The 27,669-nt window shown below is 37.5% G+C and overlaps 1 protein-coding gene across 1 annotated transcript in view; it reads right to left on the bottom strand.

Annotated features, from left to right (window-relative positions):
- LOC126213343 (plasma membrane calcium-transporting ATPase 3-like) overlaps positions 1–27,669 on the bottom strand; it is a 548,976-nt gene that overhangs the window by 70,473 nt on the left and 450,834 nt on the right. Inside the window, exon 19 of the mRNA XM_049941041.1 lies at positions 11,706–11,908. Within this exon, the coding sequence (XP_049796998.1) occupies positions 11,706–11,908 (203 nt within the window). The remainder of the gene's footprint in view (positions 1–11,705; positions 11,909–27,669) is intronic.

The raw sequence follows: 27,669 nt of genomic DNA, 5'->3' as shown, positions 1-27,669 counted from the left end.
ATCCTTGTAACCATTGATGCCACTTCCTTATACACAAATATTCCGCATGTCCAGGGCCTCGCTGCGATGGAGCACTTCCTTTCACGCCGATCACCTGCCACCCTACCTAAAACCTCTTTCCTCATCACCTTAGCAAGCTTCATCCTGACCCACAACTTCTTCACTTTTGAAGGCCAGACATACCAACAATTAAAGGGAACAGCCATGGGTACCAGGATGGCCCCCTCGTACGCCAACCTATTCATGGGTCGCTTAGAGGAAGCCTTCTTGGTTACCCAGGCCTGCCAACCCAAAGTTTGGTACAGATTTATTGATGACATTTTCATGATCTGGACTCACAGTGAAGAAGAACTCCAGAATTTCCTCTCCAACCTCAACTACTTTGGTTCCATCAGATTCACCTGGTCCTACTCTAAATCCCATGCCACTTTCCTTGACGTTGATCTCCACCTGTCCAATGGCCAGCTTCACACGTCCGTCCACATCAAACCCACCAACAAGCAACAGTACCTCCATTATGACAGCTGCCACCCATTCCACATCAAACGGTCCCTTCCCTACAGCCTAGGTCTTCGTGGCAAACGAATCTGCTCCAGTCCGGAATCCTTGAACCATTACACCAACAACCTGAAAACAGCTTTCGCATCCCGTAACTACCCTCCCGACCTGGTACAGAAGCAAATAACCAGAGCCACTTCCTCATCGCCTCAAACCCGGAACCTTCCACAGAAGAACTCCAAAAGTGCCCCACTTGTGACAGGATACTTTCCGGGACTGGATCAGATTCTGAATGTGGCTCTCCAGTAGGGATACGACTTCCTCAAATCCTGCCCTGAAATGAGATCCATCCTTCATGAAGTCCTCCCCACTCCACCTAGAGTGTCTTTCCGCCGTCCACCTAACCTTCGTAACCTATTAGTTCATCCCTATGAAATCCCCAAACCTCCTTCCCTACCCTCTGGCTCCTACCCTTGTAACCGCCCCCGGTGTAAAACCTGTCCCATGCACCCTCCCACCACCACCTACTCCAGTCCTGTAACCCGGAAGGTGTACACGATCAAAGGCAGAGCCACGTGTGAAAGCACCCACGTGATTTACCAACTGACCTGCCTACACTGTGAAGCCTTCTATGTGGGAATGACCAGCAACAAACTGTCCATTCGCATGAATGGACACAGGCAGACAGTGTTTGTTGGTAATGAGGATCACCCTGTGGCTAAACATGCCTTGGTGCACGGCCAGCACATCTTGGCACAGTGTTACACTGTCCGGGTTATCTGGATACTTCCCACTAACACTAACCTGTCAGAACTCCGGAGGTGGGAACTTGCCCTTCAGCATATCCTCTCTTCTCGCTATCCGCCAGGCCTCAATCTCCGCTAATCTCCAATTTCTATTTGCCGCTGCTCGTACCTCACCTGTCTTTCAACATCACCTCTGCCTCTGTACTTCCGCCTCGACTGAAGTCTCTGCCCAAACTCTTTGCCTTTACAAATGTCTGCTTGTGTCTGTGTATATGCGGATGGATATGTGTGTGTGTGCGAGTGTATACATGTCCTTTTTTCCCCCTAAGGTAAGTCTTTCCGCTCCCGGGATTGGAATGACTCCTTACCCTCTCCCTTAAAACCCACTTCCTTTCATCTTTCCCTCTCCTTCCCTCTTTCCTGACGAAGCAACCGTTTGTTGCGAAAGCTTGAATTTTGTGTGTATGTTTGTGTGTCTATCGACCTGCCAGCGCTTTTGTTTGGTAAGTCTCATCACTATATATATATATATATATATATATATATATATATATATATATATATATATATATATATATATATACCTGTCCCTTTTTCCCCCTAAAAAAAACCCTCTCCCTTAAAACCCACATCCTTTCGTCTTTCCCTCTCCTTTCCTCTTTCCTGATGAAGGAAGTGTGGGTTGCGAAAGCTTGAATTTTGTGTGTGTGTTTGTGTTTGTTAGTGTCTCTATCCCCCCCCATGAACCATGGACCTTGCCGTTGGTGGGGAGGCTTGCGTGCCTCAGCGATACAGATGGCCATACCGTAGGTGCAACCACAACGGAGGGGTATCTGTTGAGAGGCCAGACAAACATGTGGTTCCTGAAGAGGGGCAGCAGCCTTTTCAGTAGTTGCAAGGGCAACAGTCTGGATGATTGACTGATCTGGCCTTGTAACATTAACCAAAACGGCCTTGCTGTGCTGGTACTGCGAATGGCTGAAAGCAAGGGGAAACTACAGCCGTAATTTTTCCCGAGGACATGCAGCTCTACTGTATGATTAAATGATGATGGCGTCCTCTTGGGTAAAATATTCCGGAGGTAAAATAGTCCCCCATTCGGATCTCCGGGCGGGGACTACTCAAGAGGACGTCGTTATCAGGAGAAAGAAAACCAGCGTTCTACGGATCGGAGCGTGGAATGTCAGATCACTTAATCGGGCAGGTAGGTTAGAAAATTTGAAAAGGGAAATGGATAGGTTAAAGTTAGATATAGTGGGAATTAGTGAAGTTCGGTGGCAGGAGGAACAAGACTTTTGGTCAGGTGATTACAGGGTTATAAATACAAAATCAAATAGGGGTAATGCAGGAGTAGGTTTAATAATGAATAAAAAAATAGGAGTGCGGGTTAGCTACTACAAACAGCATAGTGAACGCATTATTGTGGCCAAGATAGATACGAAGCCCATGCCTACTACAGTAGTACAAGTTTATATGCCAACTAGCTCTGCAGATGATGAAGAAATAGATGAAATGTATGACGAGATAAAAGAAATTATTCAGGTAGTGAAGGGAGACGAAAATTTAATAGTCATGGGTGACTGGAATTCGTGAGTAGGAAAAGGGAGAGAAGGAAACATAGTAGGTGAATATGGATTGGGGGGAAGGAATGAAAGAGGAAGCCGCCTTGTAGAATTTTGCACAGAGCATAACTTAATCATAGCTAACACTTGGTTCAAGAATCATGAAAGGAGGCTGTATACATGGAAGAAGCCTGGAGATACTGACAGGTTTCAGATAGATTATATAATGGTAAGACAGAGATTTAGGAACCAGGTTTTAAATTGTAAGACATTTCCTGGGGCAGATGTGGATTCTGACCACAATCTATTGGTTATGAACTGCAGATTGAAACTGAAGAAACTGCAAAAAGGTGGGAATTTAAGGAGATGGGACCTGGATAAACTGAAAGAACCAGAGGTTGTACAGAGTTTCAGGGAGAGCATAAGGGAACAATTGACAGGAATAGGGGAAAGAAATACAGTAGAAGAAGAATGGGTAGCTCTGAGGGATGAAGTGGTGAAGGCAGCAGACGATCAAGTAGGTAAAAAGACGAGGGCTAATAGAAATCCTTGGGTAACAGAAGAAATATTGAATTTAATTGATGAAAGGAGAAAATATAAAAATGCAGTAAATGAAGCAGGCAAAAAGGAATACAAACGTCTCAAAAATGAAATCGACAGGAAGTGCAAAATGGCTAAGCAGGGATGGCTAGAGGACAAATGTAAGGATGTAGAGGCCTGTCTCACTAGGGGTAAGATAGATACTGCCTACAGGAAAATTAAAGAGACCTTTGGAGAGAAGAGAACCACTTGTATGAATATCAAGAGCTCAGATGGAAACCCAGTTCTAAGCAAAGAAGGGAAGGCAGAAAGGTGGAAGGAGTATATAGAGGGTTTATACAAGGGCGATGTACTTGAGGACAATATTATGGAAATGGAAGAGGATGTAGATGAAGACGAAATGGGAGATAAGATACTGCATGAAGAGTTTGACAGCGCACTGAAAGACCTGAGTCGAAACAAGGCCCTGGGAGTAGACAACATTCCATTAGAACTACTGATGGCCTCGGGAGAGCCAGTCATGACAAAACTCTACCATCTGGTGAGCACGATGTATGAGACAGGCGAAATACCCTCAGACTTCAAGAAGAATATAATAATTCCAATCCCAAAGAAAGCAGGTGTTGACAGATGTGAAAATTACCGAACTATCAGTTTAATAAGTCACAGCTGCAAAATACTAACGCGAATTCTTTACAGACGAGTGGAAAAACTGGTAGAAGCCGACCTCGGGGAAGATCAGTTTGGATTCCGTAGAAATGTTGGAACACGTGAGGCAATACTGACCTTACGACTTATCTTGGAACAAAGATTAAGAAAAGGCAAACCTACGTTTCTAGCATTTGTAGACTTAGAGAAAGCTTTTGACAAAGTTGACTGGAATACTCTCTTTCAAATTCTAAAGGTGGCAGGGGTAAAATACAGGGAGCGAAAGGCTATTTACAATTTGTACAGAAACCAGATGGCAGTTATAAGAGTCGAGGGGCATGAAAGGGAAGCAGTGGTTGGGAAGGGAGTGAGACAGGGTTGTAGCCTCTCCCCGATGTTATTCAATCTGTATATTGAGCAAGCAGTAAAGGAAACAAAAGAAAAATTCGGAGTACGTATTAAAATTCATGGAGAAGAAGTAAAAACTTTGAGGTTCGCCGATGACATTGTAATTCTGTCAGAGACAGCAAAGGACTTGGAAGAGCAGTTGAACGGAATGGACAGTGTCTTGAAACGAGGATATAAGATGAACATCAACAATAGCAAAACGAGGATAATGGAATGTAGTCAAATTAAGTCGGGTGATGCTGAGGGAATTAGATTAGGAAATGAGACACTTAAAGTAGTAAAGGAGTTTTGCTATTTAGGGAGTAAAATAACCGATGATGGTCGAAGTAGAGAGGATATAAAATGTAGACTGGCAATGGCAAGGAAAGCGTTTCTCAAGAAGAGAAATTTGTTAACATCGAGTATAGATTTAGGTGTCAGGAAGTCGTTTCTGAAAGTATTTGTATGGAGTGTAGCCATGTATGGAGGTGAGACATGGACGATAACTAGTTTGGATAAGAAGAGAATAGAAGCTTTCGAAATGTGGTGCTACAGAAGAATGCTGAAGGTAAGGTGGGTAGATCACATAACTAATGAGGAGGTATTGGATAGGATTGGGGAGAAGAGAAGTTTGTGGCACAACTTGACAAGAAGAAGGGATCGGTTGGTAGGACATGTTTTGAGGCATCAAGGGATAACAAATTTAGCATTGGAGGGCAGCGTGGAGGGTAAAAATCGTAGAGGGAGACCAAGAGATGAATACACTAAGCAGATTAAGAAGGATGTAGGTTGCAGTAAGTACTGGGAGATGAAGAAGCTTGCACAGGATAGAGTAGCATGGAGAGCTGCATCAAACCAGTCTCAGGACTGAAGACCACAACAACAACAGTGTCTCTATCAACATACCAATGCTTTCGTTTGGTAAGTTACATCATCTTTGTTTTTAGATATATTTTTCCCACGTGGAATGTTTCTCTCTATTATATTCATATAACAATGTAATTGGCACGTCGATAGACACACAAACAAACACAACCATACACACAAAATTCAAGCTTTCGCAACAAACTGTTGCCTCATCAGGAAAGAGGGAAAGACGAAAGGATGTGCGTTTTAAGGGAGAGGGTAAGGAGTCATTCCAATCCCGGGAGCGGAAAGACTTACCTTAGGGGGAAGAAAGGACGGGTATACACTCGCACACACACACATATCCATCCACACATATACAGACACAAGCAGACATATATTTAGATATATTTTTCCCATGTGGAATGTTTCCGTCTATTAATTAATAATGTAATTGGATAGATAAAAAAACTACTCACCAAACAGCAGCAGAACACACACATAAAAGAAGGTTATTACTGGGCAAGCTTACAGAGCCAGTGGTTCCTTCTTCAGGCAGAAGGGTTCTTTTGTGTGTGTTGCCACTTGGTGAGTAGATTTTTTGTCTATCTAATTGCATTAAACTTCAAACTAAGCTTGACCTATCATCAGAACACATAGTAAAATAAGAAAAACCACTTGTCACTGCTTAAACAACATGACCTTTAATAATTATAAAGCAGTAATGTGACTGATGAAAGAAAATACTGCTGACAACTATACTACCAGTTTCATGGTTTACAGCTGAAACCTAAATATTTAAGAAATGAAATATAATTATAAACTGTACTGCAAATTTGAGCTATTATAGAAAGATTATTTGAAGACTTATACTCACTAAATTTATTAAATTAATCCTTCATAGCTGAGATCAACATTCTTAGTAATGATCTTAACATTCTGGGAACAGAGTCAATATTATTTTAAAAAAATTGTGAGTATGACTCATGCACTGAGGGTTACTTACCCTCAGTGCATATAAGGACAACTCACCCATCCCGGGAATTGAGAATCTTTACAACTTTTGCCAGTTATCAACGTTGATACTGGCAAGATATCAGTCCTGGTAATTACTAGATATTCAAGATTGTTTGAATTTTAATTTTAAATCTGAAGTTGGATAAAAATGACAAAATAAATATTTTTTTGTGTGACATAATTACAAATTTAAAATTTTCTGATTTTTTTGCCTTACTTGTACTGTGAAACCTTGCTCCCTGTCACACACATTTCATGATTCTAGTTCGCCTGGAAATACCCAACAGGTTTGAATGAGCAAGTTTCTGTGTATCAAAATATGTGACATAAATGGACATATCTTTTGATTGCACTGACTTAAAAGCTTACATTTATTACACTGTCATGTGACTATAGACCTTATAATGTGTCACAAATTTCAACTGATGATGTCAAATTAAACATCATTCAGCTGTCAATTTTCAACCTCATCTTATAAGGCAACCAGTTTCAGTGCTTTATTATGCCATCTTCAGACCTCTGACCGATGCATAGGAACAATCTACCTCGCTTGTGATCGAAGCAGGGGCAGCAATAATGCTATCATTAGATATCTACTTACTACGGTGACCACTTCAAACATCATGGGCTGATTGATGGTGTAATAAAGTGCAGAAACTGGCTGCCTAATAAAATAAGGTTGAAAATTGACGGATGAACAGTGTTTAATTGGATATTATCAATTGAACAGCCAAGTCCCATGACCATCGCTAAAAAGATGGACACACAGAGATTAAATTTCAACTTTTTACGTCCACCCAATCCTGAGAAAAAAGGTTTTTGGCAGACAGACAACAAAGTGATCCTATAAGGACTTCGTTGTTACTGGATGAGGTATGGAACTCTAAAAGTAGACAACAAAGAAAAATTGAGAAGGTGGTCCATGTAATAACATCTAATAATGTTACCAGGTAGATCAGACCAATAAACTGGCCATTCATTGCATGTGCAAGTATCTATAGGAAAAATTAACAGTGTTGAAGGCTAAAACCAATTTTGAAGATAAAACTCATAGTATAATTGGTGGTGGAAAGGATGAAACACGGTAGGTACAAAGTAGAATAAACAAGGTGCAATGCATTCTTATCCATCTCAAACCACACATGGAAAGTGCAGCTTGCAAAAGTAAGCCCTGCCTTCACCAGACACCAGGAAACACTAACTGCCAAGGTAAATAATAACCATCACGTGGATGCTGTGTCACATTGCACATGTGACTGAGAGTACTGGGTTGCTCCCTTACATTAAAAATATAATACTGAATACTCTTTCTTGTTAGTTAATTGTGCAAACAAGCACAGTTTGTCAGAATATTATGATGCTTTAAGTGCAGCTGACTGTTCAATGTGTTCTACACATTATGTTTTTTGTATCTACAAGTTTCCACTTCTTGCAATAGATTCAAAGCCTGGCCTTTTTCTTTTCTATGGAGGATTACAATATTTTCAGCTAGATTTGTGATACCATGCCCATCTTCTCATAAGTGCAAGGTTAATGCAGATTTCAATTCTGTTCAATTAAGATGTTCCTGGAACCTCTTACTGATGGACCTATGAGCTTTTCCTGTGTATTTTTTGAGGAAATCATTGCATGTAGTACAGTAAACACTTGCCGCATTATACTTGTTACAGGAAGCACTTTCTTTATGTCAACTATTTCCTCTCATGTTAGAAGAAATGAAATACACAGGAACAATGTTTTGGATATGTGTATATGTTTATTTATTAGCCGTTCAGCATGTTTACCACACAATTGGATTCGTCAAAATACATTTTACATATTTCATAAAAGTATAGTTGTTACTAATTTTTACATTATACATTATGCATACATATACATACATCATTTTAGTAGTTAGTAATTTGTACATTTCACTCACAACATCATTTTACATATACATAAATACATAAACTTCTTACTAATCAGACAATTTCAGCAATAATCATTATACAGTTTACATTCAAGAATTAATTATACGGTTTTATACATTTCATTAATGACAGTTACTTTATTTCATTGTTTATACATTCCTTCCATATTACTTCCAAGATAGTCTTCAATTGGGTAGTATGCTTTATTTTCGAACCATGTGTCTAACACCTCCTTAAATTTAAAGAGAGTGAAAGTTTCAACAGGTTGTGGCAGTTTATTACATAACTTCAGACTTAGGTGTTTGTGACTATTGTGTGTCAGTGACAGCCTAGAATATGGTATATCAAGCATGCAGTTGTTTCGAGTGCTGTGCAAATGTAAATTCATTCTCTGTGTACCATACAACAGGCAATTTTCTCTAAGATGGAACCTAAATATGGTAGTTGTACTAAAAAATACTGCTTCATTAGTCTGATCAGTTCACTGAAGTATTATATCATCCCACCTAGATCTCACAATGGAGACAACAATTTTCTTTTTTTAATATACCCTTACTAATTGCGTTAATAAAATCTACTTCATATCCATTTTGATTACTGCAACTCAGCATCTCTGATATATAGTGAGTGACAACTTTCCTTCTCATTATATTGTTACATTCCATCCTGGATTTTCCTTTGTTTGATTAGCAGTGTATTATATGAGTGCACATTCTTCACTTTAGGCATCTTCTGAAAGGGAACTTCATATATATGATTCAGCATAGCACAAAATGCAACACATTTGTGCTTAAGTTGGTGGCATAAATCTTTATGAATAATCAAGCCTGCTGTCAAAACTGATTTTTTTTTCATTTTTTAAAGTCAGTGAGACACTGAAAAATCACAAAGTGCCATCCTCTGCATGTTGTAAAGTGAACTGTATTTTTTATACAGACTGTTTAAATCCAATGTAAACTGATCACATTTATGAGGCTGGCACCATATAACTGAACACACTGTCCACATATTTATTCCGCAGAAGTAGTCTATCTGCAAGTTGAGGAAATTTTGTCATAAAGTCTCATTCAAAATAGGCCATGAAAATATTAGTCAAGCAATAGGTGAGTGATGATTCCATAGCCAAACCTTCCTCTTGCAAATAAAATTCATTTCCAAATCTAAAATAATTGAAAGTTATGATGATCTTTAACATGGTCAACAAATTACAAATCTGCATTAATCTCACACCTGTGGGAAGATAGGCATAGTACCACAAATCTTGCCAAAAACCTTGTGATTCTTCATAGAAAAGAAAGAGTCCAGGTTTTGAATATATTGGAAGAAGTGGAAGTTTCTATATACAAAGAAAGACAGCATACATAACACGTTGTGTCAGTTGGACTTAAAGCATCAAAATATTATGACAAACATTGATTGCTTGTATGGTTAACTATATACAAGAAAGAATGTTCATTATTATATTTTTAATGTCAGGGAGTAACCCAGTGTTCTTAGTCATGTGTACATTGCGACTGAGTGTCCACATGACGGTTATTACTTAATGCAGCAGTCAAGTGTTTCCTGGAGGCCAATGAAGACAGGGCCTACTTTTGCAAATTGCACTTTTTGTGCCTGGTTTGAGATTGTTAAGAATGTAATGTGCCAAGTTTATTCTACTGTGTTGCACTATCTCCACCATTAACTACTTAGGGGGATATAACTTTGAAATTGGTTTTAGCCTTCAGCACAGTTCCTTTTTCTTATACATATCTGCACATGCAATGAATGGCCAGCATATTGGTTTGATCTAACTGGTAACATTATTTGATGGTATTACATGGATCGCCTTCCTAGCTAACCTTTGTTTTTAAAAACTGACAACATTCTCAGAATGGCAGTACCTTGACTAAGAATACTGGCTTCACCTTTGACAGATTAATGTAATAATTTTCATATGTTATTTTCATATGTTATTTCTATAACAGCACAAATTTGCAATACAGTTTATAATTACATTTCAGTTCTGAAATATGTAGTTTGCAGCTGATGATACAACTGCAAGTAATGAAAACAGTACTGAGATCAATTAAAACCACATTTTACCAGCTTTTAGTGGTGTTTACATTTATCATGTCCTTCAGCAGCTGCCGAATCCCTGCTTATAAAATAGTTTGTGACTAATGTGATTACTATTTGCAATTAGCTAGCCTTTGCAGTTGAGTAGCTGACCAAAGCTTAGACGAGGAAAAGACAATGATTTATACTGTCATGTCATTTGTACTATAAGATGAGGAAACCTGTAGGGTCTGATACTAAAGATTAATTTTAATCAATATACTGTATAGTAGATGAAGAAATGGAAACTAACAGATATTACTTAATACAGTTTTTGCAAGATTGTAACAGAGATTGATGTTCTACTCATGTTATCACATTGCTTATGAATACAATGTAAATTGATAAAATTTTAATAATCAGCACATTTGTATATACAGGGTGAATCATGTAAAACATACATCACAAATATTGTGAGAATGGGAAGTGCTGTTGATGTACAGTTTCCACTGAATGGATTGGTAGCGAAGGGCTCTTATTGTTAGCTAATAAACAGATTATAATAATACTTAGAAAGTGTATTTTTTGTGCAAACACACACTCAACAATGCCTAATGACATTAACAAACTACTTTTTTTCCAGGATTCTAGCAAGGGAAAGAACCACAGACAACATTTTCAGTGGTGGAGCTTTAAAACTTACACACCACCCATTAATGATCAACTGACACCAAGTGAAGCATTGAAGTGTGCCAATTCAACATAGTAACATTTCACACCTCAATGACTTTTAGTTGTTAATGCAGTTCCATAATGCCCCACAGTCATATTCAGCAGCCTATTTCCATCATGAACATGGACATGTACATGCACCATGGCATCACCGTTACACCATAACAGTACTATTACCATGAGTAATTGCATTTTAATTGTAATAAAAAAATCATTTAAAAAGTTTTAAAAGTCATAAAATTTGGCTATCAAAGTGTATTTCAAAACACATAATTTATTTTCAACTGCTTATCAGATACTCTAAAACTTCTATTAAATACACAAATTCTTTGGCTGAAGAGTGGTTTTATCTGCTGCCAGCTTGCACCTTCATGGGGAGGTGAAATTGGAGCAGCAGTATTCTTAAACATAATGCTATGAATAAAGTGATATCCACTGTTCACAAGATTTGACATAAAAATTTTATTGCTATTAAATTTCTGAGATGTTTCAGTTTCTGGTGGTGCACAGTCTGTTCCACTCTCAGTGTGGTTGGTGCACAAACAGTGAGCAATGAAAATTGTGCCCAACAACTTGACTGCACCCCATAAACTTTGAAATTACATACAAACAACTTAGATTCAAATTCCCATGAGTTTTCTTAGGGTTTATTATGCACGGTTGTAATTCGGAGTGAATTATATAAGTATTGTTTTACGACTCTCTATTTATACAAACACTCAACTCCTTTTGTGAATCAGGAATGATGGATAGGTAACAGAGAAACCAAAATCTCAACTTACTTGAGCTATGAATGTTGAAATCCAGATGCCACAGAAAATTTTATTTTGAAGCATTCCAGAAAATACATTCATCTGACCATGGATTTTTCGGGAATTTATTTCATTGAACAGAGCCATCATTACAAATGTATTGAATATTACTGTAAAATGCTCGGTGGGTTCATGACTCCCTGTGCCTGATGGGATATCCAGCAGCTTATCTCCTGTAACGTACGAGATAAATCTTGAAACAGCAATACAGTGGAGTGAACAATTAGCAATCACCATTTGCAACAATGCTTCACTGAACCAATGAACATTGCTGCAATTGTCAGGCCCACAGAAACACGTGATGTATGGAACACATAAGTGTAACATAAATTCACTTCAACAGAATCACCCACAAGTATCTAGGTGAATAGCTGTAACTGGTTTTGATTAAATACCGGAAATCTTTCCCACAAAATACAATAGGTCACAGAAAACAAGCAGAATGTAATTTATAATTTATGTTACTTGAGTCACTAAAATAACTAATATTTAAAGAATGAATTTTCACTCTGCAGTGGAGTGCATGGTGGTATGAAACTTCCTGACAAACTGAAACTGTGTGCCGGATCATGTCTCTAACTTGGGAGCTTCGCCTTTCATGGGCAAGTGCTCTACCAACTGAACTCCCCAAGCAGGACTTACAGCCTGCCCTCACAGCTTTACTTCTGCCATTACTTCTCCTCCTACCTTACAAAACTTACCAAAGTTCTTCTGCGAAACTTGTGGGACTAGCACTCCTGGAAAAAAGGGCACTGCAGAGACATGGCTTAGCCCCAGGCTGGAGGATTGTTTCCAGAATGAATTTTCACTCTACAGTGGAGTGTGCACTGATATGAAACTTCCTGGCAGATGAAAACTATGTGCCAGACTGGGACTCAAAAATTCAGGACCTTTGCCTTTGACAGGCAAGTGCTCTGCCGACTGAGCTAGCTGTTTTTCTTCCAGGAGTGATAGTACTGCAAGATTGAAAGGAGAATTTCTGTGAAGTTTGGATGGTAACAGATGATGGACTGGCAGACGTAAAGCCGTGAGGGCTAGTTGTGAATTATGCTTGAACAACTCAGTTGACAGAATACATGCAAATGAAAAGCATAGACCCCGGGTTCAAGTCAGTCTGGTGCAAAGTTTTAATACACCAAGAAGTTAAAACTAATATTTAGTTGAAAACAGTTAAAGTTACAAATAATGGTGTCCAAATGTAAATGGAATAACAGCGATTTTTGCTGATATCATCTTTCATCAGGGCCACTGAAGAAGCTGTCTGACCCCTATCAGAGGATTCAGCTGAAGAAATCAGATGCGAAAGCTGCCGAGCAATTTCGAAACATTGTCCACAAAGAAGTAAGGTTTTCAAGGAAGGGCGACTTGTGATATGAAAGCTGTGAGAAGATACTGACACAATCGTCCTGCATGCTGAGAAAGGTTATGCTACCGTCCTTTTGCCTCAGTAAGTCTATAAGGAAAAGATACGTGGTCTACTTAGTTCTGGTGCCAAGTGGAAGATTAACAAAGATCTTACCAACATAGTGGCAATAAGGACTGCTGCCTTGTTAAACACTTCATTAGTACCAAAGTAAGTCATAAGAAATTTAAAAGTGGGAGGTGCAGTACCACCAACATTTTATGGGCTTCCTAAAGTTCACAAAGTGGATAAGGATGAGTGGCTAGAGGATTTGTCTATGAGGCCTAATGAGCACTATTGTTTCACCAATATATTTTTCTGCCAAATATTCAGCTTCCTTATTAAAACCATTGGTAGGAAAATGTAGTCATCACATTCATAATTCTATGGGATTTTCTTCAGAGATTTCATTAACTTCTCATGGTTGGGATTCACAGTCATATAATATTTCTTAAAAGACATCATAGTCGCCATTGACTGTATAAAATATTTATTGTTACAATTGCAATTTTGGCCTTATGGCCATTTTCAAGTAACACTGCAAAGTTACATTCTGTCAGAATATGAAACTATCTGACATGAGTACATGTTGACGTCAAAATGCAGCCTTTTGACTGTGAGATTCCCACAAGATCTGATGAGTATGACACTTATTACATCGTATATATTTAACAACATATTACAATGTAATAAGTGCCATACTCAATCAGATCTTGTGGGACTCTCACAGTCAAAAGGCTGCATTTTGACGACGACATGTACCCATGTCAGATAGTTTCATATTCTGACAGAATGTAACTTTGCAGTGTTACTTGAAAATGGCCATAAGGCCAAAATTGCAATTGTAACAATAAATATTTTATACAGTCAACAGCGACTATGATGTCTTTTAAGAAAGATTTATTCAGAGACTTAGCAATGTCAGGCTAAATAGTATGGATGTGCTCATTAGTTTTGACATGGTATCATAGTACACCAAGATACCTTTAAAAGACTCTTTATCTCCTATCACCCAGCATTTTGATAAGAATATCACAACCTTATTTGAATATGTGCTATTTGAACTTGCCTAAGTTGAAATAGGGCCCCGGGAGTAGACAACATTCCATTAGAACCACTGACAGCCTTGGGAGAGCCAGTCCTGACAAAACTCTACCATCTGGTGAGCAAGATACATGAGACTGGCGAAATTCCCTCAGACTTCAAGAAGAATATAATAATTCCAATCCCAAAGAAAGCAGGTGTTGACAGATGTGAAAATTACAGAACCATCAGTTTAATAAGTCACAGCTGCAAAATACTAATGCGAATTCTTTACAGACAAATGGAAAAACTGGTAGAAGCCGACCTCAGGGAAGAACAGTTTGGATTCCATAGAAATGTTGGAACACGTGAGGCAATACTGACCCTACAACTTATCTTAGAAGCTAGATTAAGGAAAGGCAAACCTACATTTCTAGCATTTGTAAACTTAGAGAAAGCTTTTGACAATGTTGACTGGAATACTCTGTTTCAAATTCTGAAGGTGGCAGGGGTAAAATACAGGGAGCGAAAGGCCATTTACAATTTGTACAGAAACCAGATGGCAGTTATAAGAGTCGAAGGGACATGAAAGGGAAGCAGTGGTTGGGAAGGGAGTGAGACATGGTTGTAGCCCCTCCCCGATGTTATACAGTCTGTATATTGAGCAAGCAGTAAAGGAAACAAAAGAAAAGTTCAGAGTAGGTATTAAAATCCATGGAGAAGAAATAAAAACTTTGAGGTTCGCTGATGACATTGTAATTCTGTCAGAGACAGCAAAGGACTTGGAAGAGCAGTTGAATGGAATGGACAGTGTCTTGAAAGGAGGGTATAAGATGAACATCAACAAAAGCAAAACGAGGATAATGGAATGTAGTCGAATTAAGTCGGGTGATGCTGAGGGAATTAGATTAGGAAATGAGACACTTAAAGTAATAAAGGAGTTTTGCTATTTGGGGAGCAAAATAACTGATGATGGTTGAAGTAGAGAGGATATAAAATGTAGACTGGCAATGGCAAGGAAAGCGCTTCTGAAGAAGAGAAATTTGTTAACATCAAGTATTGATTTAAGTGTCAGGAAGTCATTTCTGAAAGTATTTGTATGGAGTGTAGCCATGTATGGAAGTGAAACATGGACGATAACCAGTTTGGACAAGAAGAGAATAGAAGCTTTCGAAATGTGGTGCTACAGAAGAATGCTGAAGATAAGGTGGGTAGATCGCATAACTAATGAGGAGGTGTTGGATAGGATTGGGGAGAAGAGAAGTTTGTGGCACAACTTGACTAGAAGAAGGGATCGGTTGGTAGGACATGTTCTGAGGCATCAAGGGATCACAAATTTAGCATTGGAGGGCAGCGTGGAGGGTAAAAATCGTAGAGGGAGACCAAGAGATGAGTACACTAAGCACATTCAGAAGGATGTAGGCTGCAGTAGGTACTGGGAGATGAAGAAGCTTGCACAGGATAGAGTAGTGCGGAGAGCTGCATCAAACAAGTCTCAGGACTGAAGACCACAACAACAACGTGCTTTCATCATCTTAATTTCTGTTTAGTGGCGAATTTTATGAGTAGGTTGGTGGGGTTGCTATGGGGAGCTCCCTTTCCCCTCTGGTAGCTAATTCATTTATGGAAGACTTCGAGGACAAGGCACTGGATACTGCGTTTTAAACCAACGGCCTTCTGAAGGTACGTGGATGACACATTTGTAGTACGGCCACATGGGATGTACGAATTACATCAATTTCTTGAGCATTTGAATTCTATCCATGCTAGTATCAAATTTACTATGGAAATACAGAATGATGGCTGACTCCCGTTTTTGGATTTTGTCATTCACAGTAAAGTTGATGGCACATTAGAACATGCTGTATATCATAAACCAACACATGCAAATCTATATCTACATGCCAGTAGCTGCCAGCATCCTTCACAGACCATAGGTGTCCTAAGACCTTAGTGCACAGGGCGCACTGTATATCTGATAGAGATAATTTGGAAGAAGAGCTCACATATGCCAAGAGCATTTTTAAAGCGAATGGATTTTCTCCACAACAAATTCGCAGAGCATTCAATGTAAAGCCTAGGATGCGCTTATGTGATGGGGAAGAAGATAGTAATTCCTTCAGATCAAGTGCGTTCTGACTTACGTTGGTGCTCTTTCCTCAAAGATAGGCCATATTCTTGAGAAACACTGAGTTAAGCTGATCTTCGTGCCTCCTAAGAAGACTGGAGCTTCATTCAGCTTTGCTTCATACAGTGGGTGGGTATCAGATTCCTTGTGAAAATTGTGAGAAGTCATACATGGATCAAACAACACACACTGTTCATGAGAGATGTGTGAAACATTGAAGATATACATGCTTATTACAACCAGACAAGTCAGCTGTGGTCGAACATTGTACTGACACAGAGTATTCCATGTACTACAGTGGTATGAAGATCTTGACATCCACCTCTTCCTTTTGGGATTCTTTCTTCAAGAAAGCTATAGGGATTAGATTAGCTAATAATTTAATAAATAGAGATAATGATTTTAATTTGGACAAAGCATGGAATCCAAAAAATCTTGGAGTAATTAAACTGCAGAGAAGTTGTCACGGTGTCATGATGCTGAACATACATCAATAACCGAATCAAATGTCTGTACACCTTTGCCACAGGTGGTGCGTGAGTAAGATATGTCTTTGCTGCCGACCAGCATCTGTGAGCCACATGTGCAGTACTGCCACAGTGGAGCATATAACCCTGTGCTCGACACCTTGTTGTCAGTCTTGCAACTCACTCTGAGGATGGCCGGATGATACACGGCCGAAATATCAGTGGAATAAATTTTATTTGCATGGCTGCATGCCTGACATTTAATGGGCTTTGGAATATTGTTGTTATTACAGAGTAAAGTAGTATTAAGGATACCTCTGGTGTGATTGAATGTATTTTTGTATAAGGTGTACAACTTTGCTTCCGCCATCTGCCGATAGGTGGTGATAACAGTAATCAAAAGAAACAAATTGCAGATGTCAGGCAGTTAACTTGGACCTCAGTCTCTAGGCGCGCAGTCCGGAACCGTGCGACTGCTACGGTCGCAGGTTCGAATCCTGCCTTGGGCATGGATGTGTGTGATGTCCTTAGGTTAGTTAGGTTTAAGTAGTTCTAAGTTCTAGGGGACTGATAACCACAGCAGTTGAGTCCCATAGTGCTCAGAGCCATTTGAACCATTTTGGACCTCAGTCAACATAACCTCATTCAAACATTAGCTGATTTGTGTCTGCATCATAAAGTTGTTCTTGATTGAAAATGTCAGTTTACGTGCCTGATTCTCGTCATTTGCGGGAGGTTTTACTGTTTTGTTTCAATATGAATAAAATAGCAGCTGAGTCTCATCAAATGCTCTCAAGTACATAAGGTATGGACGCTATTAGTGAAAGAACATGTCATGAGTGATTTCAATGCTTCAAGAATGGTGATTTTAACGTCATAGACCAGCATAGTGGTGGAAGAGAGAAAGTTTTTGAAGATGCAGAATTGGAGACACTGCTGAGTGAAAACTCACGTCAAACTCAAGAAGAATTGGCACAATTAGTGAGAGTGACAAAGCAAGCCACTTCAAAACATCTCAAGGCTATGGGCATGATTTAAAAAGAAGGAACTTAGGTCCCGTGTGAGCTGAAACCAAGAGACGTTGAACGGAGTTTGTGTGTTTGTGAAGAGTTACTTCAGAGGCAAAAATGGAAGGGATTTCTGCATCGCATTGTGACCAGGGATGAAAAATGAGTTCATTACGATAACCCTAAATGCAAAAAATCATGGGGACATTCTGGCCATGCTTCCACGTCGACGGCCAAAACGAATATTCATGGCTCCAAGATCGTGCTCTGCATTTGGTGGGACCAGTACGGCGTCATGTACTATGAGGTGTTAAAAGGAAGTGAAACAATCACAGGTGCTCATTAATGTGTTTGAGCAGAGCATTAAAAGACAAATGGCCGCAACACAGCGAGAGGGACGATAAAGTGATTTTGTAGCATGACAACGCTCGACCCCACATTGCAAAATAGGTCAAAATGTACTTGGAAGCGTTACAATGGGAAGTACTACACCACCCACCATATTTTCGAGACATTGCTCCCTTTGACTATCACCTGTTTAGATCAATGGAGCATGGCCTGGCTGACCAACACTTCTGATCTCATGAAGAAGTCACAAATTGGATCCATTCATGGACTGCTTCAAAAGATGAACAATTTTTTTGATGCGGGATTCATACACTGTCCAATAGATGGGAAAAAGTAGTGGCCAGCGATGGAAAATACTTTGAATGATACATGTGTAACCAATTTGTTTCATAAAAGCCTCAAGTGTTGGGGAAAAATGGTGGAAGCAAAGTTGTACACCTTGTACTTTGGAAGAACAGTTTAATTTCAGCTTTGTGAATGTGAAAATTCCATTGTTTGAAAATTCAAAAGACAGTGTGATATAATAAAATGTGAGACACGAAATTATTGTGAAAACAAAAATTATGTAAAGACATTCTTCAAAATTATTTAGATCAATTGAACCATGAGAACCTAATATGTGAGAACTTCAGCTTCAGGTATCAGACCCCTAGACATGAAGAACTGGAACCAACTGTACAAGAAAAGATAAGTAAAAAGTTTATTGTAAATCTTACTCCTCTCGAATGTTCTGAAAAAACTCCACCATTGTGGACAGTAGCAACAATAAAAGGGAGGGATAGATTACAAGTGTGGGCATTGTCTAAGATTAATTGACTAACAATAAAGTTTGTTGCAGAAAAGAAAGTGATTTACTTTGCTTACAATTTATGTTTGAATAAATTTCCAGTCACATGAAGCAAAAAATAAAAATAACAGTGATGATGTGCTACCAATAATGACAGATCGGACTGAATGAAAGAGGACTTTACATCTGCAATCATGGACATCGAAAAGGAAGGATAAGTAAAAACTATCTGTGAAGTTAATTTGTTTGTGGATGTGTGTGCTTGTAAACAAAATGAATAGCGATGAAGGAAGGAATGAGGTAGAAATGAAAGTTGTAGGATCCAGTCAGGACATGTCTGAACCAAGTGAAGTTGTACTTAGTAAAGCTACAGTAAGGAAATGATATTTTGCAGTTAAATTTGACAAAAATAGAGGAAATGATGACATATAACAATAGCAAGTTGGACAGGGTACAAAATCAGATGGATCAATTTAGTAATCAAGTTTCAAAGCTAAAAAATGGGTTGTCAGAGAGGTGAAGAATGTGAATGAAAAGTTGATGATTCAGAAAATAACATTATTGTTTTGGAATATGAGTTTGTAACTGAGTCAGTGAAACAAAGAATATTTATGATGTCAGAGTTGAACGGAAGGGCGTAGCAGAATAAATGGAACAAAATATTGCCAGTTTAAACCAAAAAGTTTTTAATCTAAAAAACAATATGCAAACTAAAGTAAGTGCTTTAGATAAAAAAATTTCAGCAGTTCAGGAAATTTGTCTGAACCAAAGTCTTTATGCAAACAATGGTATTGCATGGTCCAACACTGTTATCAAAAGTTTTCCATCAGACAATTTACATTCAGTGGATTTTCTACACAACAGCAGAGATAGTTTTTTATCAGGCAGGAATGACAGTCAAAAAATTAAATTTCTTGAAATATGTCTTGAAGGCAAAGCTGTGTCATGGGTAGATTTAAATATAAGTCAGTGGGGAACATATCAGAATTTTTTAAGTTTTTTAAAAAAAAATTTCATCAGAAGCTGAAGAGTGGAGAATTAAAAGTGAATTTTTGAATGGTCCTAATTATAAGAACAGGGACAGTACCTTGAAAAAATTTTGTAAGAACCAACTTAAAAAAATAGCACACCTTGACAAACCATTTGACAAAATGACCTGGATTGATGCACTTAAAAGGAGATTACCAGAAAGATTGCATTGGGATTTAGTACATGGATCTGACTATTGCATTGAACAATTTTTATGATATGTTGACAGACTGGATATGGCAGTAATAAGAAGTATGTACCATAATAATTGGAATGATAGAAATCACTGTGGGAGGTAATTACAGAAACAGAGATAATGGTAACTTCTATCAGGATCAAAGTCTCAATAGAGAGAAATTTTGAAGATCAGCAGGATAGGAATAATGGGGATAAACATGGGAATTTTAACAGAAGAAACAATCATAGAAGTAACTACTTGGGAAAATGGCAGTTCACATCAATGAAGGTCCACAGTTTTGGGGTGAGGAAACACAACAAGCACAGGACCCCCCAAGTTACATGTGCAATTAGACAATAATAATAGTGTTAACGATATGGCACATGTAACTGAAATTGATGAGAAGGATTATCAGATTCCTCATTTATATTTTGATCAAAAGTTTTGGGATACTATATTTAATTATGATGATGTATGTGCTAATCACAAACCAGAATGCGAGAGTAGTGAGAATTTTGATGTGGTATGTACTAAGGATTTCTTCTCTTGGTCAAAAAACAGTGTTATTGATGTGTGTAAATTGGGTGATGACTGTGATGAGGATTACCGGGTTGCTTGCACCAATAATCATACCCATTTAGAAATAGTTCATTTATTAACCTTAACACATACAAGGATCACAAAGAACTGAACTGAACATGGCGGAAAAGCCAAAGATAAGCTTAGAGTCCAAAGATGAATGCATATCAATGTTGGTGTCGATTTCATCGGTGCCACAACTGTATTGGATGTGAACTAGGTGGTATTTTGATGTAGATGTGAATGAGAGCTGTGAGGTAGCTGAGGTTGGTAAGTCTGAGACGGGTGGGTTATTGCAAGTGAATGTAGGTGAGGTAAGTGACTTTGATGGAGATGAGACTTGTATTATGAGTAACGTTGTTGATGAAGTAATTTTGGAGGAATATGATGATGATGATGATGATGAGTATCAAGTATTTGAGGAGTTTAAGAATAATGAAGTTTGAGAGTTATTTATGAATGATGTTGACAATACAGGTAATTTAAGGAAAGTATGCGATGCTGTAAGTGAGAGTCATGGAATACCAGTCCAGTCAAAGCAGAGTAATGATCCAAACAGTAAAAGTGAGGTATCTGTGAGCCTGGAGAATAAAGGTGAATACTTTTTGAAGTTCGTTTGGGACCAGATTTATGATAACATAAATAAATGTTAGCTGTTGTTAGTCAGAATTTGTATCCCAATTGGTGGAATGAAGTGAAAGAGGGTCTAAGCAGGAAGCGTAATTTTGACTGTAATGTGTTCTGTGTTCCCTCTCTAACAAGTGATGTTAATTGTGTCATTGAATCTATTCAATGTGTTAAAATCTTTACCTGATAACATGAGTAACAAAGGAATGCTATGATACTACTAAAGTTGATAAAACCTTGTCAAGAGAATGTGGAGGCAGCATTTGATGAAACTGAAAGTGATCTTTTGCATGAAGTGTCTGACAGCAGAGAAGATGATTCAGATTTTTGGTGTCCTTACATTCACATTAAGATTGATCAGTGGCAAGGTAACTGTTTGATTGGTACAGGTAATATATTTTGTGATATATCTGAACAATTTCGAGACCAGATTAAGTATAGTAATAATTTTGTGGAAATGTCCATTGTACATGTAAAGATAAGTGGAGCTACTGCTGAGCAAAGCAAATTGGTAAAATCTCAAGTACTCTTAACTTTTAGTATAGAGGACAAGACATTTGCTCATGGATGCATAATGATCCCTAGTCTGGAAGGAAATATACACTATATTTGCAGGTTCATAAAACTATATAATTCTGTTTTTTTTTTTTTTATCAGGAATGAAGTATGTAAGATGATGTGATTTCTAAAGTTCTGTCTTATCTGTTAACTGAGTTTAAATCTATGCCACACTATACTTGCAGGTTCACACAACTATATAATTCTGTTTTGTTTGTCAGGAATGTAGTATGTAAGATGATGTGATTTCTAAAGTTCTGTCTTATCTATTAACTGAGTTTAAATCTATGCCACACTATACTTGCAGGTTCATACAACTATGTAATTCTGTTTTGTTTGTCAGGAATGTAGTATGTAAGATGGTGTGATTTCTTAAGTTCTGTCTTATCTGTTAACTGAGTTTAAATCTATGCCACACCATACATGCAGGTTCATACAACTATATAATTCTGTTTTGTTTGTCAGGAATGTAGTATGTAAGATGATGTGATTTCTAAAGTTCTGTCTTATCTATTAACTGAGTTTAAATATATGCCACACTATACTTGCAGGTTCATACAACTATGTAATTCTGTTTTGTTTGTCAGGAATGTAGTATGTAAGATGATGTGATTTCTAAAGTTCTGTCTTATCTATTAAGTGAGTTTAAATCTATGCCACACTATACTTGCAGGTTCATACAATTATATAATTCTGTTTTGTTTGTCAGGAATGTAGTATGCAAGATGATGTGATTGCTAAAAATCTGTCCAGTTACGATGACCAGGGGTACCCAAAACACAGTTAAGTGTGAGTTTGCCCAAAATTCAAGTTCCAGTGAGATACAATAATGAAGTACTCAGGATAAATATGGGTAATCAGAGTCATAAATAGCTTTGAATGATGAGATAAGCTTGAGTATCAAAATCAGTGTGTGAAATGCATAAATCTTATTATACTGTCTGTACTCGTAAATGTCTTCCACACTATTTGCTAATTGTTCATACAAACTAACCACATACATAGTAGCCTTGGAGATTCATTTACAATTGATAAAAAAATTCATACTGAGGGATGAGATGAGAAATTTCATTGAAATGTATGATTACTAACATAATAGTGCTTAATTTTATCATACGCTGATAATTATTTACGACAAGGTTCATTGAATGTACTCTTGAACTTCTTTAAGTTTTCATATAACAAATCATCAGTCATAAAACATCAACTTTTCACAGCAATTTTTAAAGTTACATAATATATCAGGAAGTTAATCCACCTAAAAAAAAACTACGTTTACGTGGAATAACACTGCCCATGGTGGTGACGACTTTCTAAACAAATAGTTCCATGAATTCTTCATATAAGATGATTTCGTGGCTAACAATTTACAAATTTCAGTCATAACTTTGATGTAGTTGACAGATGCTTGAGTACATTACCCAGCACCTAAGATTTCTGGTAAGTCGACTGGACCAGCAAGGGTGCAGTCATACAGGAATCTTTCAGTTTCCTCCCTAGATTTCTCATCACATGCTCCAACACATAGGTAACTTCCTGTCTAGCTATCCCATCAAATCCTGAAACATTGTTTTGTGTACTGAGTATACTGTCCAATGCCTCCCTTACATCACACGACATATGCTCTGCCTATTTATATTGAGAAAACTAGTATACAGGGTTTACATCAGAATGGATTAAAAAGTGTTCACATATAAAACTTCAATAAACAGAGCTAAATAAAATGAAAAAATTAACTGATAAGGTGATATACATGGATATACTATACCTAATAATTATAGTACATATGAATAAATAAGTCTTCATTCCATTTACCACAACACCCATGACTTTACCCAAATATTTCTTGAGAAATTAAGTTATTCTCTGCAGAGTACATTGGAATAATGATAGTATTTGAGACCAATAGTATACTAAGATAAGAAAATTTAGTGCTAGATATTTAATGGCATTGTTCCATTTCAAAACTGTTAAAGGATCTGTTCAGTTAGTCTCATGGCATATATGTATCAGATTGTAAAGCAAAAATCTGCTACAAAACAGAATTATAGACTTTTATGAACCTGCAAGTATTCTGTGGCATAGATTTAAACTCAGTTAACAGATAAGACAGTACTTTAGAAATCACATCATCTTACATACTACATTCCTGACAAACAAAACAGAATTATATAGTTGTGTGAACCTGCAAGTATAGTGTGGCATAGATTTAAACTCACTTAATAGATAAGACAGAACTTTAGAAATCACATCATCTTACATACTACATTCCTGACAAACAAAACAGAATTATATAGTTGTGTGAACCTGCAAGTATAGTGTGGCATAGATTTAAACTCAGTTAACGGATAAGACAGAACTTTAGAAATCACATCATCTTACATACTACATTCCTGACAAACAAAACTGAATTATATAGTTGTATGAACCTGCAAGTATAGTGTGGCAGCTACTGATTGAGGCTGGATGCTTTCTATAATTACTCATTACATGTGACTGAACTTAATGATGTACGATTATGAACTTTACTCATTTTGCTGTGTCAAAACATTTCTGCTGGTGTGTACCCGGTGTGCTTTGGAGTCATGGGTCGGTCCCCACATTGCAAGCTTAGGCCCTTACATTTTTTCATGATTTTCTCCTTCCATGAGTAAACGCATCCTTACATACTCTGGTTTATGTGGCTGATTGATTCTGTGCTATATTCCTACTTATGATTGAGTATATTCTTCTGCTCTGTACCCTTCATAAGTTTTTCAAGTCGGCTCACTCGTCGTACACTTAGGCTCTGAATTTTCTTTTTCTTTGAATGATTTTGAAGGTGTGACTTTATAGATGCAAACTTGCAATTTTTAAATCTACTAATTTATGTTGACTCTGCACTTATTTCTTTAGTTTAGTGTTTTAATGTTGTAGTTTTGACCTTTTATCATTTGTCTTGTAACAGTATATTTCACAGATCTGAAAAACTGAATGCCATATGATCATATATGTATAGATTATGAATTCTATAGTAGACAATTATTTTATGTTTTGCATAATATGTTATATATCATATACTTCTAGACATATGTATTTTATCTTTTGGCATCATTTTGTACACCATCTGGCAAACCTTATAGTTGGTCACAAAATATTGTAAACACATTATTTACATATTTTGTGATGGGGATATTGTAAAGGGACAGCCTCCTCTAGCATTACTTTTACTCAACAGTAGTAGTCAATACTAGAAACATTTTTCGAATTTTGGACAGATGAATATTATCTCACCTGTTTTTCTGAAAGTGTTCATATAATTTTTATAATTTTATACACAATATGTTATATTTCAAGCTAAAATTTATGAAAAGGAATTAATCTGTTTCTATCGTTACAATCAATATGTACCAGCTCTGAATGTTCAGGTTTTTTTACAAACAAAATATTTAGCACACTTAAAATTTCTATTATTAATTATGCAATCTAGTACTGTTTATTATGCTTATTTCCGGATTCATTTATAAAACAATAATCTCAACTAATAGAAATTCATTTGTCAGTAAAAACTGTACACCCTTTGGAATATTGTTATTACCACAGAGTGAAGTAATAGTAAGCATGCCTCTGATTTGATTGGCTGTATTTTTGTATTTTGGACAAACAACATAATTTGAGCTTTGTTAATGTGAAAATTAAAAAGACAGTGCCATGAAGTAAAATGTGAGACAATAAATTACCGTGAAAACAAAAATTCTGTAAAGGTATTCTTCAAAATTATTTAGATCAATTGAACCATGAGAACCTAAAATGTGAGAACTTCAGCTTCAAGAATCAGACTCCTAGACACAAAAAACTCCTCTCAAACCTTCTGAAAAGGTCCCACCATTGTGGACAGTAGCAGCAATAAGAAAGGAAGGGGTCGTCCTATATTCGCAGATAAAACTATTGCTAATGAGGTTAACATTTTTACATTGTTTAATAGAGTAAGTAGGGGTCCTCTTTCACCTACAGAGGAATCTATGGTTATTGAGGTCAGGTGCAGATACATTTTAAAAAAATTCACACCTACAACAATCTATTGCTGTCCTTAAAATTTGACAGTTTTTTGAAACACAGGAGGAAATAGCACTTAATTCTATTATCTTAGAAACCCTTGTTCTATTTGGACAAGTTTTCAATAGAAGTTCTCATTCATGTACAAATACTTTGTACAAATATCAATTCTGCTTTTAAAGTAAAGATAGCTTTCAGAAGTGGAAATGTTATCCTTCAGAAACATTGCTTGATACTGAAGTCAGATTAATATTTTATTTGATTATGAAGGACTGTAGTGATTTACTAAGCGGGTTGCAAATAATAAATTCGGTAGCTATTCATGTATTAGAATACTGGGTAAAAACATTACCAGCTTTGAATCAGCTTTAGAACTTGATGGTGACATTAAGACAAAACAAGAAGAAAATAAATCCAGAACGAAATGTCTAACAAATGAAATCATTGATATTAAACTGACAGCAATTGTGTGAATAGATTACAGTGGCAAGATTCATTGTGGAGTGTCAAGAGACATCAGTAGATCATGGGATGAGCAGAAGTTTGAGAACTGTACTGAATCATGTTTGTGAGCTTTCCTTTATTGGCTGCTGCTGTTATATATGACCTGCACCCTACGAGGTACTGCAGTCTGTGTTTCACAGTTGCTCAAGCACAGCAATACGAAAGGTTTGGAGAGGGAACAGTGATACCATCTTAACTGGGAGCTACATGAGTGTGTGGAGGGGGAGCAGTGAGCGGACATCAAATTACGCCATGTTGCCAGCCACGGCAATGTTTGTTGCCAATTTGAAAATGCCTATCAGACTATGGTTTCTTCATCCAAGAAAAGACAAAAAGTCACAGGATGCCACATCAGGGGATTGGGGAGGGTGGCTGGGGCACCTGAGGCAAAATTTGTTAGCAGAAAGAAGCAGCAGCATCTGTTATTGTGTGCTGTGCCAAATGAGTTGGGCCACTGCTATGGACCAAAATCGCCATGTTGGACAGCTTTCCGTGACTCTTCATTTCAAAAGCCTCCCGTAACCCTGTCAAACAATTTCAATAGTATTGTAATGATTTGGCCTATTCTGGGCTGCTGTGCATCAGGAGAAAATGGTGAGGGAGAGGACAGATTTACACCAGGGCATTGTAATGGATCTGGGAGATGTGTTATTTTCTACCAGATTTGTTGATACCAGATCTAATGAGGGAGGTTGTAAATGTTTTCTTATATTTTTGTCAGAATATTTTTTATGAATTGTAATTTGCCATATTTTATGCTAATTTGCTTATATGTTCGAGAGTGACAGCATATTGATTAATATTAGTAGATGTGATGAATAATATCAAAGAGACTGGTTACAAGTGGAAGCTTGTTTGTTGTGTGAAATGTCTTTGACGCTGGTCGTCTTTGACTGTAGTCAGTTGGCAGTGAACACTCGGTGTGTGATGGTGGAACACTGTACAGGTCCCCGTTATAATAATTTGCAAGTGACCAGCAAAAATGAGTTATTCTACCACTTTTTTATATAAACATCAAGAAGGAAGCACATTCAGAAAAATGGTATTTGAAGGACCAAAAATGAGGCAAACACATTGAACTGGGACATTTCCGCAGCCGACAAAACAGCATTATGGAATCATACTTTCACTAGACGACTGAAGCCAACACAAAAAAGTCAAATATCATCTTATAAACATCCACGGAAAAGTGAGTACTGTCACGAAATATGCTAAATTCAAGTATATAAAAATAGTGAGCATATTTCAGTGTACAGTTGAAC

This window comes from Schistocerca nitens, chromosome 11 (assembly GCF_023898315.1).
Source record: "Schistocerca nitens isolate TAMUIC-IGC-003100 chromosome 11, iqSchNite1.1, whole genome shotgun sequence".
NCBI lineage: Eukaryota > Metazoa > Arthropoda > Insecta > Orthoptera > Acrididae > Schistocerca > Schistocerca nitens.
Note: the sequence above shows the minus strand (reverse complement) of the source record. Positions and strands in the feature narration are given on the sequence as shown.